Below are 18,452 nucleotides of genomic sequence, written 5' to 3'. Positions count from 1 at the left end.
TGCAGGCTGCTTATTATCACAATGACAGAGAGACTTAGAGTGACCATCTTCAGTTCATGTTGAAAACTTTTTATTTTTTCAAACACATAAATCATTAAAAGTTCCCTAAAATCTTCAGCAGCCTCTCAGGAAACATGAGAGCCTTTATTTCCACTCAGTTCTTTGGGGGTCAGCACAGTCCCTGATCCGTCCTCCTCTGGCTTCACTGGGGTGGCTCAGGTGGTGGAGCAGGTCACCTGCTAATCTGGAAGGTGGGTGGGTATCAGATGTCAGGTATCCTTGGACGAGATACTGACCTGAAGTCGCTCTCCGATGAATGTGTGTGAATGTCAGATAGAAAGAGCACAGAAAAGTGCTTTGAGTGCTCAGACTAGAGAAGCACCATATAAGAACCATTTACTGTTCCAGTGAGAGCAGCCTTAAGCTCAAAGCTACTTTAAAAACACACCACTCCTTTACAGCTGCCTGTGGACACCAAAGGGTTAAAATATCCCCATTTATTGTCTAAATCCAGCCATCAGTCAGATCATGGTGGCAGTAGGTTAAACAGCTATTCCAGAAACCAAGATGTTGCCGGGTTAGATAATATATAATCTCTCCATCAGGTTATGGGTGCAGCTCAGTGTTGCAGGTGAAACAGAGAGATCTTTGGATCTGTGGAAAATATTAGTGTATATCAGGAAGTCAGAACAGTCATTGCTGTAAATGATCCTGAGGTCCTGATTCATCTTCCAGTTGGTCGACATTTCTGTTTCCACGGGGCTGATGGTTGTGTGAGTCTTTGTCCAGCAGGGGCTAGCTCGTTTTATGTCTGATACACACATATCTAAAAATGATTTTTAAGATTAGATAACCTACATTAGTCCCACATGTGGGAAATTAGTTTTGTTACAGCAGTGGACAGTGCAAAGTTGCATAGAAAAATTAGAGAAAAAACACTGGAATAATATATCTATGAGATACTGTACACAATAGAATAGAATAAAATAAAAATAAAATACTATATACAATCGAATAAAATAGAATACAAATGCTATATACAACTGAGTATAATACAACGATGCCAGAAAGAGTATTGAGTCTGAGTCTGACAGCAGTGGGGAGGAAAGACCTGCGGGACCGAGAGGTTTTCTTTTGTACATTAAGATTTTGTGTACTTTTTGATATTTTCGTGTTATTTTTAGTTTTGTATTTATTTATTTTTTGATAAATTTTGAATATTTTTGTTTCATATTTCATTTTTTTTGTTGAATTTGGAATCTTGTTATTTTTAGTCCTCACTTGTCGACATGGCTGCCAACGTCACTGTGACACGCGCAGTGAAGCACGCTCTCCTGCGCAGGAGCCCCGCCCATATACGTCAGGACTCGCCCTGTACGCATGTGCAGCCGATACTCTACGGTTCCCCAGACTCTGGTGACAACAACCGCCCTCCGTTAGCTCACGGACTGTCCGCCTGTCAGGGGCCCGGGGCCGGACGCGCCGTCTGAGAGAGTCCGGGGGACATAGTGTGGGCAGCGGACGCTAAGCGAAAGCCACGACGCCGGAGAGTCGGTGTGTCGGTGAGTCTTTGGTCCGCACCGCCCGCCCGGTAACAACGCGCCCGCTGCCCGGCAGCTGCTGGCCGGTCGGTCCGTTTACTTAGCCGCCGCTAACGCTAGCAGGCGGGCTAACGCCGCGGCAGATCAGCGTCCCGGTGGCCGTTCGTCATGCTCTGCTCCCGGTGAGCGGAGCCGCGGGCAGCTGCTAGCCCGGAGCTAACGGCTAGCTCTCCGAGGATGGTCGCAGTGAGGGCGGCTGCTCTGGAGGATCGGCCCGGATGTTCTGAGCTTCACGGCTTCACCCGCCCTGCTGGACCCGGACTGCCGCTCACCGAACCGGGCGTGTGAGTCCGGCTGCTCAGACCCGCGGGAGCGGCAGCCATGCAGGCGGCGCAGCCGCAGTACGACTTCTTCAGCGAAGAGAACGGTCCGAAATGGAGAGGCCTGCTGGTGCCCTCACTGGAAAAGGTAAACACACACCCGACCCCGAACAGAGAGACACAGACAGACCTTCAGGTGTGTGCAGGTGAGCTGTGTGTGTCCTGACGGTGCTCTGAGCAGGTGTTTGTCTCACCCGAGTCCACCCTCGGGTTGTGGTGCATCGTGGTTAATCGTGGTTACTGAGCATCACGGTGGTCGGCAGGTAAAACTCCACAGAATGATGACTAGAGCTTCATCAGAGCCTCGCGTCGAGGCTGATCCACAAATACCTGGATCATTGTGTCCTCACCTGTTTAGAGGATCATCGTCAAACATCAGTCTGACCTCACACTGAAGGTGTTAGCAGTGAGGATGACGATGGTGGTTCCACAGAGGAGGGGCCTGAAAACCGAAGGCTCTTCCTCCCATTCTACTTTTAAATTTTTACTTTTAAAGGATTTTGAATTCTGGATTTAACAGGAAGCCAAAACAGGAGAAATCTGCTCTCTCTTTCTAGTCCCTGTCAGTACTCTTGCTGCAGCATTTTGGATTAACTGAAGGCTTTTCAGGGAGTTTTTAGGACTTCCTGATAATAATGAATTACAGTCGTCCAGCCTGGAAGTAATAAATGCATGAACTAGTTTTTCAGCGTCACTCTGAGACAGGATATTTCTAACTTTAGAGATGTTGCACAAATGGAAGAACGCAGTCTTACATATTTGTTTAATATGTGCGTTGAAGGACATGTCCTGGTCAAAAATGACTCCAAGGTTCCTCACAGTGTTACTGGAGGCCAAGGTAATGCCATCCAGAGGAAGAATCTGGTTAGATACCATATTTCTAAGCTTTTCAGCGCCGAGTACAATAACCTCAGTTTGATCTGAATTAAGAAGCAGAAAGTTAGCGGCCATCCAGGTCTTTATGTCTTTAAGACATTCCTGCAGTTTAACTCATTGGTGTGTGTTATCTGGCTTCATGGACAGATAGAGCTGGGTGTCATCTGCATAGCAGTGTAAATGTATGCTATGTCTTCTAATGATGCTGCCTAAGGGAAGCATGTATAATGTAAACAGAATTGGTCCTAGCACTGAACCCTGTGGAACTCCATAATTAACCTCAGTGTGTGAAGAGGACTCTCCATTTACATGCACAAACTGGAGTCTATTAGATAGATATGATACAAACCACTGCAGCGAAGTACCTGTAACACCTACAGCCTGGTTGGAGATTGGCCTGTAGTTAGCAAAGAGCTGTGTGAACAGATTAAAATGTTATTTGTGAAGAAGTTCATGAAGTCATCACTAGTTAACGTTAAAGGGATGGTTGGCTCAACAGAGCTCTGACTGTTTGTCAGCCTGGCTACAGTGCTGAAGAGAAACCTGGGGTTGTTCTTATTTTCTTCAATCAGTGACGAATAGTAAGATGTTCTGGCTTTGTGGAGGGCTTTCTTATAAAGCAACAAACTATTTCTCCAGGCTAAATGATGATCCTCTAAATTTGTGACACGCCATTTCCTCTCCAGATTACGAGTCATCTGCTTTAGGGTACGTGTTTGAGAATTATACCACGGAGTCAGGTACTTCTGATTAGAGACCTTAGTTTTCACAGGAGCTACAGTATCCAGAGTCGTACGTAGTGAGGAGGTAAAATTATTAACAAGATGATCGACCTTTGTTGGGGTAGCGTTCAGGTAACTGGAGGAGTTTAGCTCCTCCTCTGAGTTTGTTATCCCTGATATGAGGTAACTTCAACTCTGAGTCACTTACAATGGTAACAGACTGTGAACCTAACCTGATAACTGGCAGGTGTTATTCAATAAACACTGAGTTTCTCTGTGACTCCTCCCCTCTGCTGCACCTGAACCAGCTGACTGACCCGCTCATTTGTTTCCTCGTTCATAGTTGCTGCCTACGCGCACAGAGGAGCAAAATCTGCTGGAGCAGTTTGTTTTTACAAAAACTGAAGTCCCAGATTAATGTTAGTTTGTTGGTTACTTAACATGAAGCTTTTGCAGTCATTCAGTCGCCAGTGTAACAGGACAGAGGCAGCGATGACATCACAGAGGCAGCGATGACATCAGAGTCAGATTTCTGTGGACACTGATGCTGTCAGTCTGTCACCTTCCTTGCAAACATTTCACACTGATTGATGATCAATCGTCTGTCTTATTGCTCCAGTCGCTCTGATGGATAAACTGCGTCACAGTTGGATCTTGGAGATGACGTGAAAATCGGAGTGAAGCTGACGCTGAAGTGACTTTAAGACTCAACACAGAACTAAATGTGTTTAAAATCAAGTTTGAAGTGCAGCAGACAGCTAGGGCTGGGCCATATCATACCGTTCACGGTAATACCGGTGATGTTGGGCAATGGTTAGAAAATGAAATATGGCGATAGAATATGGGTAAAACGCGCATGCGCAGTGCCTTTGTTTACATACGCACATGGCGGCAACGCAGAATGAGAAGAGCGAAAGTGGATCGTTGAATGAAACAGATGAACCAGAACTGGTTTGTAAAAATGCTGCAACTTCACTGGTGTGGAACTGGTTTAGCTTTCGTCCGTCAGATACACAACAAAGCACTATTTTTGGTAGCGCATGCTAGCGGGCCGTCGTTATTACCGTGTTGTTTGGAAAATAAGACGCACTTAAAATCCTTTGTGTTTACCTGGTTGTGTTTACTGACCTCGAAACGATTTTATGTGCACGGCGCTCGAAAATCTGTCAGATGTTTCAGTACGACTTTGCTAAGCTACGAAGCCGCACCGCTTGATGGGTTGTCGGAGCGTTACGGCTATCGTAGGCGGAGCCTCGCGGAGTGATACGTACTGTGCTTCAACATAATGTTACCGTATTGTGTGTGTATAACCTCTTTTTAAGTGTTGTGGATATTCTACATCAGGGGCGATTCTAGGATCAGAGCTTTGGGGGTGCTGAGCACCCAGAGAGCTGCCCAGCCAGGCAAGGTAAACTTGACTCGTCACAATGAGCCTTCTTCCCCGTCTCTGTCAGTCCCTGCATCCTTAAATTTCTCCAGTTGTCCCGAGTTCCCTCTGACTGTCACTTTGGTGCATTTAAACCTGTTCCTCCCTGTCCTCATCGTCTGTTGTCTTCGTCTCCGTTATCAGTCATCATAATTTTACCATCTCTGTGCAAGTCTGCAAATTTCTTTATTAAATCATAAGATTCTTAAATTCATCAAGTCTCTCTGTGCCTGGGTCCTCGTCACAAAACATGACATCACTGTTTTGTACATTTTAACACAATTTAATCCCACATCTGTAAAACAAAAGAAAAACACTTTTGAAAAGTCTGTAACAAAACCATCAAATCTGATCAAGGTTATTTAAATTCTGCAAAAGAAGAATGGATTGGAATAAAAATACACATCCTAACCTTAATTACTGGGAGAATAATGAATGATGCTCATAGTGAGAAAAAAGTAAACTGTGTGCATTTTTTGGACAGAGATTCACTTTTAACATGTATGTATAATACAATACAGACACATAAAAACACTCCAAAAATAGAGTCCTTGAAATGTACAAAATATTATTAAAAACTAGAAAACTGAGACACCTTGGCCTCTGGTACAATGTATGGAAATATCTTTACTGCAGATGCTACTATGGCTCTGCAGATTTTTTATTTTCTTATAACCTATGTTGCCTCACCTTGAGGTTGGTAAATCTGTCTATCACATTTTGGTGGTCAAGTCTCTCACGCATCTCTTTGTCAACTGACATCACAGCCAGGTGCTGGAGTCAGCTTTGACCCATGGTCCTTCTCAGCCAGGTATGGAGCTGACTCAAGACACTAAAAGACCTTTCACAGCTACAGCTGCTAACTGGGTTTGTCAGGGCAACCTGAATAACAGTTTTCAGTTTGGGGAAGATCTGATTATCCAGAAGATTGTACAATGTTAACATATCTGGGATGGCACCAGCCTCACTCTTGAGCTTCAAAAAGTTTTTGGCAACCGTGACTTCCTCTGACTGAAGCTCGATATGGTAATGCAGTGCCAGGGCTGACAACCCAGTTTGTTTAGCAGATTCTGTGCAGCAGCTTTAATATAGGGAGAACTTCCAGACTGTGAGAGTAAAATCAGGTTTTTTCTCTTTGCCAGTTTCACAGTTTCTGCCTGTCACTGCTCCCTGTCTGTTTCCTTACCTGCTTCTTCCTGACCTTGTGCTTTCTCCTCACATTCCCTCTTTGGACCGACAATCATACACAAATAGATTCAATTAGATTAAAAATATACTATTAAGATCACTAACAAAAAGTCATCTCTCAGTTTACTTTCAGCCAAAAGGCAAATAACCAAACCACATGAACATCTAATAAAAGATATAAACACTGAAACACTGATCCAACATTATTCTTGATTGATGGATCATTTGATTTTACACTTTTACCTGAATGTGGATCCTTTTTTTGAAAAAAGTTCCTCATATCCATTATGAACCTGGCTGTCTCTGCACACACACACACACACACACACACACACACACACACACACACACACACACACACACACACACACACACACACACACCAGGAGTTATGAGGTTAATGGGCATCCAGTCAGTTAGCTAGTTAGTACTTTGGGTAAAATATTGGCACATATGACAAAATAAACAAAGGCACTGCGCATGCGCGTTGTACCCACATTCTATCGCCATATTTCATTTTCTTACCGTTGCCCAACATTATACTGGTATTACTGTGAACGGTATGATATGGCCCAGCACTAGTCAGTTATGTCGTTATCGCAAATTTTCAAATGTATATCGTGATAAATATTTTTGGTCATATCGCCCTGCTCTAGCAGGCAGTCTGATTGTAATCTGATTACATTTCATGTTGAAATGCATTAACAGATTGAAGCTCAGTCATTTAGACAGCATTTTGAGGCTTCAGAGCGTCGGCAGGTTTCCCACTGACAATCACCTGAATCATTTTCAGCGGTGCGACCCAGAACGGAGCGTGTGCTCCGTAACAGATCAGCAAACTGTCAGAGTTCCAGAGTGGATCACGTTTACAGTCGTTTTATTGTCTTATACAGAGAAACAGTATTGGAACATTTACCTGTAATGAAATGCTTCCTCAGCTTTACATGAACATTAGAAAGTGTACAAATATATCAAAGAAGGAAAATAATAATAATATAAAAATGCCAAAGTATTAAATATTAACAATCGTTTGGTATTTACAGTTAGTGCAGAACTGCAGTGAGGATTTCAGTTTTATTTATAAAGCACAAAATGACAACGACGGTCACCTCAGGGCGCTTTATGTTGGAAGGTAATAATAATAATAATAATCAGCAGCTTCTTCTGCATTTATGACCTGAATTCCTGATTTCAAATCGTCCAAACTTAAATATCTAAAATCTGTAAACGCTGAGACATTTGTAAACAGTCATGAGCTGCCCAGCACATTTATTAGTAACTGTCAGGAAGCCACGAGCTGTCAGTGACTATGACTGATCTGTGTTCAGGTACTGAACCAGGTGCATCCTAACCTGGTGTCCCAGCAGGAGGCGCTGCAGTACGTGGAGGAGCTGATCCTGCAGCTGCTCAGTATGCTGTGCCAGGCTCAGCCGCGCACGTGCCAGGACGTCGAGGTGAGGCACGCTAACGATCATGCACGCCAGCTTCTTTCTGTGTTTACTGTCATTTTTACCATTTAAATAAAGTTTTGATGTTTGCGTCAGAAGTCAGCTGGAAGCAGCTGAACAGCCAATCACATGAGTTCCTGATGATGACATCACTGTGAGGCCGAGGTGGGATCGGCGGCTGCGATGACGTAACGAGGTGCTGTCTGGGAAAAAAAAACAAAACGCCACGCTGTTGGCGTTTTAATCCTCCACCCGATCCCTGATATTTGACCTTTGACCCCTGACCTTTGACCCCTGACCGTTCCTCAGACTCACATCCTGTGTGTGTTCGTGTTTGGTGACACGTGCCATCCGTTGATCGCGCTCACAGAGGTCACCTGATCCCTCAGGCTGCATCATGTGACAGGACATGATGTCGTGTAAGTGCTGGACATGTGACCAAGCAGCAGACAGCTGCACTGCACACCTGGACAGGTGTAAGGATGTAAGTCAGTACTAGCTCTTGATACTCGTCGTCCCGGTTCCTTGTGATTGCTGCCGAGCAGGTGTGAACACCGAGGGTTAATCGCCGCACAGGTGCTGTAAGCTACGTTACCTGAGCTGAACCTGAGTAATGCACCAGCTCACGCCTCCTCGAGTAGTGATGGCACTAACTTCCTCTTCATCGTGCGTCTGCGTGTCCCAGCACTCGTTCTTCCTCAGCGGTGCCGGAGCTGCAGGTCCACCTGTGGTTTGTGATCACAGGTGGACCTGGATCACAGAGTCCACCGGCCTGCTCCTCGTCGTCATGGCGCTCCTTTGTTTTTCCTCATCGTCCACAGCTCAGCGTTTGAATCATGGATGTGACTCCGGTTCTTGGATGACATCAAGGATTCAGGACAGGAGGCGGTTCTCCAGAAACGCCGCGTGCAGGCGGAGGTTATCGTTAGGCAGGTTTCTTCCTGTTTTCCCACCGTCGGCCTGCTCAGAGTTTTCTCTGCTCTTTACTACAGCGTAAAGCGCTTTCAGGCGACTGTTGCTGTGATTATATAAATGAGTTGAATCAAGAGACGCGTCAATAACCGAGCCGTGACGGACAGAATAACCTCGGGTTATTGGCTCAGAGCACAGGACAGGTGTGCTGTGCCGTGTGATCAACTGTACCCATGGCGTCAACCCAGAAACCACATCAGATCTGTGCCGTGCGATATGACCCGGTTATCTCCCGATAACCTTATCTGTCACTAAATGTACTTTTTCTCTAACTCGACCTGTGTGCGGCGTTTTCAGCGTGATTCATGAAACCATCTATTTTTAGATAGAAGTTGTAACGGCCGCCATTTTCTTTGTGAGTCTTTCTGCACGGCGTGCTGCGGGGAAATGTCTGAGGTTGGTTTGGAGCAGCTGACGGCTCTTTGTTGCTTCTCTCTGTCACTAGAGAAGAGCTCTGTGCTGTTTCAGTCTGAGGTGGGCGCCGGTTTGTGCCAAACTTACATTCTGCAGTTTTCCGCTCCGTGTCAGGCGTTTTATAATCAAACCGTGTTGGCAACAGAGGCGGCCCTCGTTTAGGAATAAGGTCTGGACTTGTGTGGACTGGTCCGTCTGTTTGTAGCTACCTGGTTCTGCCTCGTCTAAACTGGTCGTGCTGGGATTCTCTGTCCTATAAACAGTGGGTTTTGCGTCACCATGAAACAAACGATAGTATTTATATGAAAGATGTTTTCATTTCGTCATATCGCACAGCCCTGCTCAGATCAGGTGTTGTCTGGTTCATATCGGCCCAGCCAAGGCGTGCAGGCTACGCTTCCTGTCCTGAACACGCCCCTTTTCTCTCCAGGAGCGCGTGCAGAAGAGTTTTCCTCACCCGATCGATAAGTGGGCGCTCAGCGATGCTCAGAGCGCCATTGAGAAGAGGAGGAGGAGGAACCCGCTGGCGCTGCCTGTTGATAAGATCCATCCCCTGCTCAAGGTACATTTCTTCATCATGTGGCTTACGCACATTTCCCATGATGCCTCGAGTGTGTTCACCACTGCTGTGCTTCAGGAGGTGCTGGGCTATAAGATCGACCACCAGGTGTCCGTGTACATGGTCGCCGTGCTGGAGTACATCTCTGCGGACATCCTGAAGCTGGCAGGAAATTACGTGAGGAACATTCGACACTATGAGATCTCCCAGCAGGATATCACCGTGGCCATGTGTGCCGACAAGGTCGCACACGCACACGCACACAGCACAATACAACACAGTGAAAGCTCCACACCGTGCAGCCGCTCCGTCTCATGGTCTGGAGGAACCTTTAAATCTGCGTGTCTCACCTGTAGGTCTGTGTGTCGCTGTGCAGGTGTTGATGAACATGTTTCACCAGGACGAGGAGGACATCAGCGGCTTCCCACTGATGGATGAGGAGCCGTCAGCCAATGAGGAACAGAGTTACTACGAGCTGGTGAAGAGCTTCATGGCGGACTGTCGGCAGTATCTGAGGCAGCTCAACCTGATCATCAGGGTGTTCAGGGAGCCCTTCAACTCCAACGCCATGCTCTTCTCCCAGCACGTATGTCCACCGCTGACATCACCAACTGGTCCTGTGATTGGTGACGCTGTGAGTGACGATGACGTGTTCGAGTTGGTGTAATTATCTCTGATTGCAGGATGTGGAGAGCATCTTCAGTCGGATCCTGGATATCCACGAGGTGACGGTGAAGCTGCTCGGTCTGATCGAGGACACGGTGGAAATGACCGGTGAGGGAAGTCCTCATCCTCTGGTGGGCAGCTGCTTCGAGGACCTGGCTGAGGTCTGTACGCCTGTGCATTGATCTGTCGATCGATCTGTTGATCGATCGGTTGTCTGCTTGAGAATGACGTGAGCTCTGATTGGCAGGAGTTGGCTTTCGACCCCTATGAGACGTACGCTCAGGACATGCTGCGCTCTGGCTTCCACGAACACTTCCTCAGTCAGGTGTCCAAACCTGGAGCTTCCTTCCACCTGCAGGTGAGGCCAGTACTCTGATTACAATGGTTCTGTCAGAGAAGGTGAAAGCAGACCTTTCTGACCTTTGACCTCTTTGCTCTGGGATCAGTTAAATAAAAAAATAAAGCCTGTAGTGTTTCCTGCACGTTCGTTGGCTAACGACTTGTGATTGATAAGTCGTTAGCCAATGAGCGCGCTTTCACAGTCAGAGCCACCTTTCCTCTGATGTCATAAGACGAACCTCTGCTCAGGTGTGCAGCATGTTGATAGAGATCGGTGTGTGCGGCGGGTCACGTGACCGCTGCTGATGAAGCGTCTGTCTGTCTGTCTGCAGTCCATCTGCGAGGGCTTTAAAGAGGCCGTTCAGTACGTTCTGCCCAGGCTGCTGCTCACACCTGTTTACCACTGCCTGCACCTGTTCGAGATCCTCAAGGTGAGTCTCCTGACAGTGACGTTTGTACATGTGTGTTTCTGCACGCTTCCACCCGCAGAGATCAACAGAGGCGATGCTGAACGCTCGAGATTCAACACCTGTAACTCACCTGCCTTACACACGCACTACACCTGTATCACACCTGGTTATAGCACCGCCTTATGATGTGGCGGTATCCTGCCACAGATCATTCCCTGCAGGCCGGCAGTGGCTGAGCACAGGAAACTGGTCCCAGGTGAACCCAGTCAGGTGCGCTGACGGCACGCACCAGTCTCCCGTGGAGCCGGTCCAGGTCTGGGACTTTCCACCGCGGCCGTAAGAGGCTTTGCCCCTCTGAGGGCAAATCTCTGAAATACCTCCAGTCATGTAGTGCAGATTATTTCACAGCTGAGGGCCCACGGGGGGGCAGAGGGAGTCCTGGACTCTGATTGGACAGCACAGGTTTTGTTCTTAGTTCTCTGTCTGATGGAGGTAGTTAGCCCCTCCCCCTCTGTTTCCACAGCAACTGGAGGAGAAGAGTCAGGACGACGAGGATAAAGAGTGTCTGAAACAGGCCATCACGGCTCTGCTCAACCTGCAGAGCAGCATGGAGAGGATCTGCTCCAGGAGCCTGGCCAAGAGGAGGCTCAGGTACACCTGCACACAGACACACACCTGCACAAACACAGACACACACAGACGCACACCTGCACGCACACACACACACCTGCACGCACACAGACGCACACACACACCTGCACGCACACAGACACACACACCTGCACGCACACAGACACACACACCTGCACGCACACAGACACACACCTACACGCACACAGACGCACACCTGCACACAGACACACACCTACACGCACACCTACACGCACACCTACACGCACACCTACACGCACACACACGCACACCTACACGCACACAGACGCACACCTGCACGCACACACACACAGACACACACCTGCACGCACACAGACACAGACACACACCTGCACGCGCACACACACACAGACACACACCTGCACGCGCACACACACACAGACACACACCTGCACGCACACAGACACACACAGACACCTGCACGCACACAGACGCACACCTGCACGCACACAGACACACACAGACACCTGCACGCACACAGACACACACCTGCACGCACACAGACACAGACACACACCTGCACGCACACAGACACAGACACACACCTGCACGCGCACACACAGACACACACCTGCACGCACACAGACACACAGACACACACCTGCACGCACACAGACACACACAGACACAGACACACACCTGCACGCGCACACACACAGACACACACCTGCACGCACACAGACACACACAGACACCTGCACGCACACAGACGCACACAGACACAGACACACACCTGCACGCGCACACACACACACCTGCACGCGCACACACACACAGACACACACCTGCACGCACACAGACACACACAGACACACACAGACCTGCACGCACACACACACACACGCACACCTGCACGCACACACACACACCTGCACGCACACAGACGCACACAGACGCACACCTGCACGCACACAGACACACGTGATGGACGGGCAGAGGGCATGAGCAGAAATGATAATAAGAAGCTCATGACCGACAGCAGGTTATTGATCTTTACCTGTTCATCAATAACTAATAATCAGAGTCAGGCGTGTAGACCACACGAGGACTCCTTTACCTGTTCACAGAGTCCGCCTTCACACCTGAGTGTGAGATCTCCGAGCAGAACCAGAACCGAGTTCAGCTGTGACTGCCGGGCACTCGGCAGCAGCTCGCGCTCTGCACAAACACTGTGGGTGGGACTCCGCCCATCCTCTGCGTTTCCCTTTGGACCAAAATAGAGCAGGATGGGGAGGGGAGGGCTCGTTAGGGTCGCTGGTGGGGGGGGTGGCGGTGTTTGGAGGAAGTGGCGTAAGCGCGAGGGCAGCTTATTGTTCTCTGTTAGAAAGAAAAGAGCTCAGAGAGAGAGAGGGGGAAAAGCTGCTGCCGCCCGCTCAGTAAAGTTTCTCCTTTATTACACGACAAACGAGCAGGCGGAGGACCCACGGTCGGACGACTGGCAGGCGGACATGAGGACGTAGGTGACCTCTCTTTGTTCTCGTGTTTTCCTGCAGGCGTGATGGTGGTAGACAAAGAGCGGTGGAGTAAACTGGAGAAAAGCGGCTTAGATACGACCTGTTAGTGTTGTAGCAGTCGATGCTAAGGAGCCAACGGCTAACGAGGGGATTGGCTGGTTTTAAGTTTGAGACGTTCGGCATCAGGCTCAGAAGAAGCCATGATACGAGAAATGTAATGGAGGTGTGGTTAAACTGATGCCCCGCCCACCCGCAGGGATGCTGCTTTGAACTGCACCATGCATGCTCCCTCTTCTCCATAGCCTGGCGGAAACGGCGTCCGAATCTCCGTTTCTGATTGGTCAGAGCACAGAAGTTTTTGTTCCACCCTAACTCTGAGGAGGTGGAGGTGTTTCCCTCTGTGGCTGAGCACCACCTGTCTGGCTGAGTACAGCGCAGACCGCCGTCCTCCATCTCTTCACCGACGAGTTACAGAAGAGCTGCTGTAGCTCACAGAGAAACAAACTGGAAACGATCAGCCTGTGAGGCGGGTGGAGGCGGGTGGAGGGAGAGGTGGTGCAGTTGGATTCATCGCTGGTTAGACAAAGATGTGTTTCATAACTCTGAACAACAGATTTTTAAATTTTAAAATTTAAAAAGTGCAGGTGTCAGGTTTTAGTCATCGACAGTTTAGCACTCGCTGCCATGTTCAGAGCTAACTGGTGACGTGCTCAAGCTCAGGTGAGGCGCTCAGGTGAGGCGCTCAGGTGAGGCGCTCGGGTGAGGCACTCATTACTCTTATTAAAGCTGAAAGTCACAGCTGGATGGATCCTTGCACAAATCATGCAGATAAGGCTGGTAATGAATGACCAAAGGCAGGTGGATGGAGGCAGGTGGATGGAGACGGGTGGATGGACACAGGTGGATGGACACAGGTGGATAGAGACGGGTGGATGGGGGCGGGTGGATGGGGGCAGGTGGATGGAAGCGGGTGGATGGAAGCGGGTGGATGGGGGCAGGTGGATGGCGTGGGGTAGAGATGCATAAAAGCCAATGATGAAGGCCGGTGCCGGCCGATGGGTTCAGAGTTATGGTCTCTGGTAGGGGCAGATAAATATCAGTAGGTAAACGCCTGGTGTTGGAGGCAGGTGGATGGGGGCAGGCGGATGGAGGCAGGTGGATGGATTATACTGATGGTCTCTGGTAGGGGCAGATAAATATCAGCAGGTAAGCGCCTGGTGTTGGAGGCAGGTGGATGGAGGCAGGTGGATGGATTATACTGATGGTCTCTGGTAGGGGCAGATAAATATCAGTAGGTAAACGCCTGGTGTTGGAGGCAGGTGGATGGAGGCAGGTGGATGGATTATACTGATGGTCACTGGTGGGGCAGATAAATATCAGTAGGTAAACGCCTGGTGTTGGAGGCAGGTGGATGGGGGCAGGCGGATGGAGGCAGGTGGATGGATTATACTGATGGTCACTGGTGGGGCAGATAAATATCAGTAGGTAAACGCCTGGTGTTGGAGGCAGGTGGATGGGGGCAGGCGGATGGAGGCAGGTGGATGGATTATACTGATGGTCTCTGGTAGGGGCAGATAAATATCAGCAGGTAAGCGCCTGGTGTTGGAGGCAGGTGGATGGGGGCAGGCGGATGGAGGCAGGTGGATGGATTATACTGATGGTCTCTGGTAGGGGCAGATAAATATCAGCAGGTAAACGCCTGGTGTTGGAGGCAGGTGGATGGAGGCAGGTGGATGGATTATACTGATGGTCTCTGGTAGGGGCAGATAAATATCAGCAGGTAAGCGCCTGGTGTTGGAGGCAGGTGGATGGAGGCAGGTGGATGGATTATACTGATGGTCTCTGGTAGGGGCAGATAAATATCAGCAGGTAAACGCCTGGTGTTGGAGGCAGGCCTGGGCGAGGGAAGTAAATGTGGTCGAGGTGCTGGTGCAGCCCGGTGAAGCCCCGCCTCCACATACCTCGGGGGTTTAAGTTATAATGTGATTAGCGAGCAGCTCGCAGGAACAACAGGCTCAGCGAATAAAGCAGCAGTCCGTCCACTCTCAGGTCGTCCAATCAGGGCCATCAATGCATCTGATCAGCGCTGCTTCCTTACGCCTGCAGGCTTCACGCCCCTGATGACATCACATTTGTGTTTTTCACACGTTGATCAGAACCCAGTACTGCTGTTGATAATACACGTGCTCATTAACGACGATGTCACTGTGTCTCTGTCACAGCGTGGCGCTTTGTCCCAGCTGAGGTCCGAGTCGGCCTGCTGTGACCTCACTTCCTGTTGTCGCTGCAGCTTTGCTGGTTTGTACAAAGCCCGACCTCCTCAGCCAATCGGCACTCACCCTGACGTCACATGCGCGTCTAGAAAACCAACCCAATGATGAGTGAGCAGCTCTGTTAGCGGTGAACTAACTTCCAATAATTTAGCGATCTGTAGCTGATCAAAAACGTTGATCACGTATGTCTGTGTGACGCACAGGAAGAAAGCAGCAGCTGACAGGAAGTGTAACTCTGACCTCAGCTCATAACTTCAAGAGCTGCTATACAGCTGCTGCTTTTATTGTGAAAGTCCCGTGATTTCCTTAAATGTGTTTCTCACTGAAATCACACAGAGACCCGCCCCCTCTGGCTCTCCAGGGCTCGCAAAATTTCAAAATCCCTGGTAGCCCTTCGGGCAGGGACTCTTCAGTTTTTGGTAGCCCAAAATAAATTTAAGTAGCCCGAATAAAAAAAGAGCAATTTTTTGATTGATGTTTGTTTCCGTTACAATATTATACATTAAAGTGTAATATTGTAATGGAAACAAAACATTAATCAAAAATTGTTGAAACACAAATTACAACATTGTATAAAAATTACAATCATCAACTCAAATACTTGGTTCTAATTGAACAGAAACTTCTATGAACGCGTAAGAACTGTGAACATGAATCAGTCTGTGTCAGATCCTGAATCTGAAATTTCCACTGAAGTCACGGGTAAGAGGCAAGTGGAACCAAGATCGAGGCCGTTTGCTTTTTGAAGTTTGCAAAGACTGCTACATTGTGCCAGTGGTAGTTCACTCTTTGCAACATAGTAGCTGTTCTAAACAGATTTTCAGGTTTATTTTTAGTTTGTTATTTGCAATTGGTGTTTGTTCTGGGAAAGATATTACAGACTGAGCAATAATGCATTTCTTGCATTTCTCATGGGTTCTAATGGGGGCCTTTCTTAAAATGACTGGTCCCAGTAACAAAGGCGCTTGTCGACTCAGAAATCGAGGGAAAACCAACAACACACCCGGCAGAACATTATGTTATTTACACGGGTGCACATAAGTGGTCCGCATGTGCGCATTCGCTGTCAAAATAAAAGACGCCCACCAGATAAGAAGTTGCAGCGCGCGTTTGCGTCCATATAAAAGGCTGTTTTTGTCCACTAGAGTGGGATTTTCACAGCACATTCTGCACCACATCTGTGCGTTCATCATTTGTTTGAAGCCAGCTCACCTCCTGCAACCACTTTTCCGAGAATACGCGCTTCTTTTGTGGTTCGGACTCCTGACATTTCTTTGGAGGTGGAGGAACATCACAGTAATTGCTTAAAGGAGCTTCTTCGACATCTTTAAGAGTTCTAAACAAATGTTTGTCCTCCTCCAGAAAATCTTATGTACGCAAACACGCGTTGCAACTTCTTATCTTGTGCGCGTTTTTTATTTTGACAGCGAATGCGCACCTGCAGACCACTTATCTGCAGCCCTGGTTATTTAGCTCGTCATATTGCAGCCACAGAAATTCTTTTGTCCATGAAACCATAAAGCTGCACTTTCTTTTTGCCTTATAGTCTGATTTGTCATAACTTTTCTGTTTTGTGGTAAGCTTTTCTTTGGCTGTCACGTCTTCACCCTGACCTGTCTTATTTGGCTCAGCAGAACTAAAATATATATCCTGCTGCTTTTACACACGCACTCACATAACGCTCAGCGATTCTCTGCGCGATCAACCTCTCACATGTTTAAGCTGCAGGAGATTTCACTTGTCATGTTTGCATAGTAAGCTAACGACTGATAAGACGATGTCAGAGGAATTGGTGCGCAAATGATCATCACTCACCAATCAGTGCTGTCGCTCTCTATACACAGTTCGCGCGATTGCAAAGTGAAAGCAAAAAACAAGCGCAAATTCAAACGTGATTTCAATATGTCACATATTGACAGTGGCTCACCGATGCCAATAACATAATTACCCAGCTACATTTCCGAAAGAATGCAAAAGCATTGACATATATTTTTCCTTCCTATGACAGCCCGACGGGCAGGGCAGAGATAGATTTGGTAGCCCGACTGGAAAAATCGCTAGCCCCGGGACGTCGGGCTAGCAATTTTGCGAGCCCTGCTCTCTCCATCCTCCTCACTAACTCTTCTTCTTCTTCTACATATTCTCGCTCCTGTGTGGCGGCGTGCAGCGAGTCGGCGTGCCGTTTCTACTGCCACCAGATGAAGGGTAAGCACCTCGCCATCAAGAAGATGAACGAGATCCAAAAGAACATCGACGGCTGGGAGGGGAAGGACATCGGCCAGTGCTGCAATGAGTTCATCATGGAGGGTACCTTGACCCGCGTCGGCGCCAAACACGAACGCCACATCTTCCTGTTCGACGGCCTGATGATCTGCTGCAAGTCCAATCATGGCCCGCCGCGGCTGCCTGGTGCCAGTTCGACCGCGGAGTACCGCCTCAAAGAAAAGTTCTTCATGCGCAAAGTTCAGATCAACGACAAAGACGACAAGGAGGGCGAGTACCGCCACGCCTTTGAGATCATCCTGAAAGACGGCAACAGTGTGGTGTTCGCCGCCAAGTCTGCAGAGGAGAAGAACGGCTGGATGGCGGCGCTGATCTCGCTGCAGTACCGCAGCACGCTGGAGCGCATGCTGGACACCGCCATGCTGCAGGAGGAGAAGGAGGAGCAGATGAGACTCCCGGGCGCCGAGGTGTACCGCTTCGCCGAGCCCGACTCCGAGGAGAACGTCGTGTTCGAGGAGAACGTCCAGTCCAAGTCCGGCATTCCCATCATCAAGGCGGGGACTGTCCTGAAGCTGATCGAGAGACTCACCTTCCACATGTATGCAGGTGAGGCGTGATGTCACACAGGTGAGGTGTTGTACTGCTGCTGTTTTAGCTTCCTGACCTGTAGCTTGAGTTTCAACGTGGCGGCGAGGTGAGACTTGGGGGCGATGTGCAGGTTTTAGACATGTCAGCTGATTTAAACGGCTAAACGACCTCCAAGTTCTCAGAGGCTGCTAATGAACTCATCATGTGATTCAGGTGTGTCGACCCAGGTGAGATCTAAAAGCTGCAGCCGGCCCTCGAGGCTGATTGATCCTCGCTGATCAGCTCGTGTTTTTTCCTTCAG

At 48.6% G+C, this 18,452-nt stretch overlaps 1 protein-coding gene and 1 long non-coding RNA gene across 2 annotated transcripts in view; both read left to right on the top strand.

Annotated features, from left to right (window-relative positions):
* The first annotated feature begins 1,347 nt into the window (after window positions 1-1,347).
* The window catches only part of sos1 (son of sevenless homolog 1 (Drosophila)), a 32,932-nt gene continuing 15,827 nt past the window's right edge, over window positions 1,348-18,452 (top strand). The window contains 10 exon segments of the mRNA XM_085161566.1: window positions 1,348-2,009; window positions 7,462-7,587; window positions 9,398-9,529; window positions 9,605-9,769; window positions 9,903-10,112; window positions 10,210-10,353; window positions 10,440-10,550; window positions 10,864-10,962; window positions 11,465-11,592; window positions 17,508-18,169. Of these exon segments, the coding sequence (XP_085017692.1) occupies window positions 1,923-2,009; window positions 7,462-7,587; window positions 9,398-9,529; window positions 9,605-9,769; window positions 9,903-10,112; window positions 10,210-10,353; window positions 10,440-10,550; window positions 10,864-10,962; window positions 11,465-11,592; window positions 17,508-18,169 (1,864 nt within the window). The 5' untranslated portion in view covers window positions 1,348-1,922.
* On the top strand, window positions 11,605-17,104 carry LOC146516005 (uncharacterized). Its single transcript, XR_014874356.1, has 2 exons — window positions 11,605-13,069; window positions 15,290-17,104. It is a non-coding gene; the product is annotated as an uncharacterized LOC146516005 (long non-coding RNA).

This window comes from Neolamprologus multifasciatus, chromosome 6, assembly GCF_963576455.1.
Source record: "Neolamprologus multifasciatus chromosome 6, fNeoMul1.2, whole genome shotgun sequence".
In the NCBI taxonomy this organism is placed as follows: Eukaryota; Metazoa; Chordata; class Actinopteri; order Cichliformes; family Cichlidae; genus Neolamprologus; species Neolamprologus multifasciatus.
This window is presented reverse-complemented; position numbering and strand designations above follow the sequence as displayed.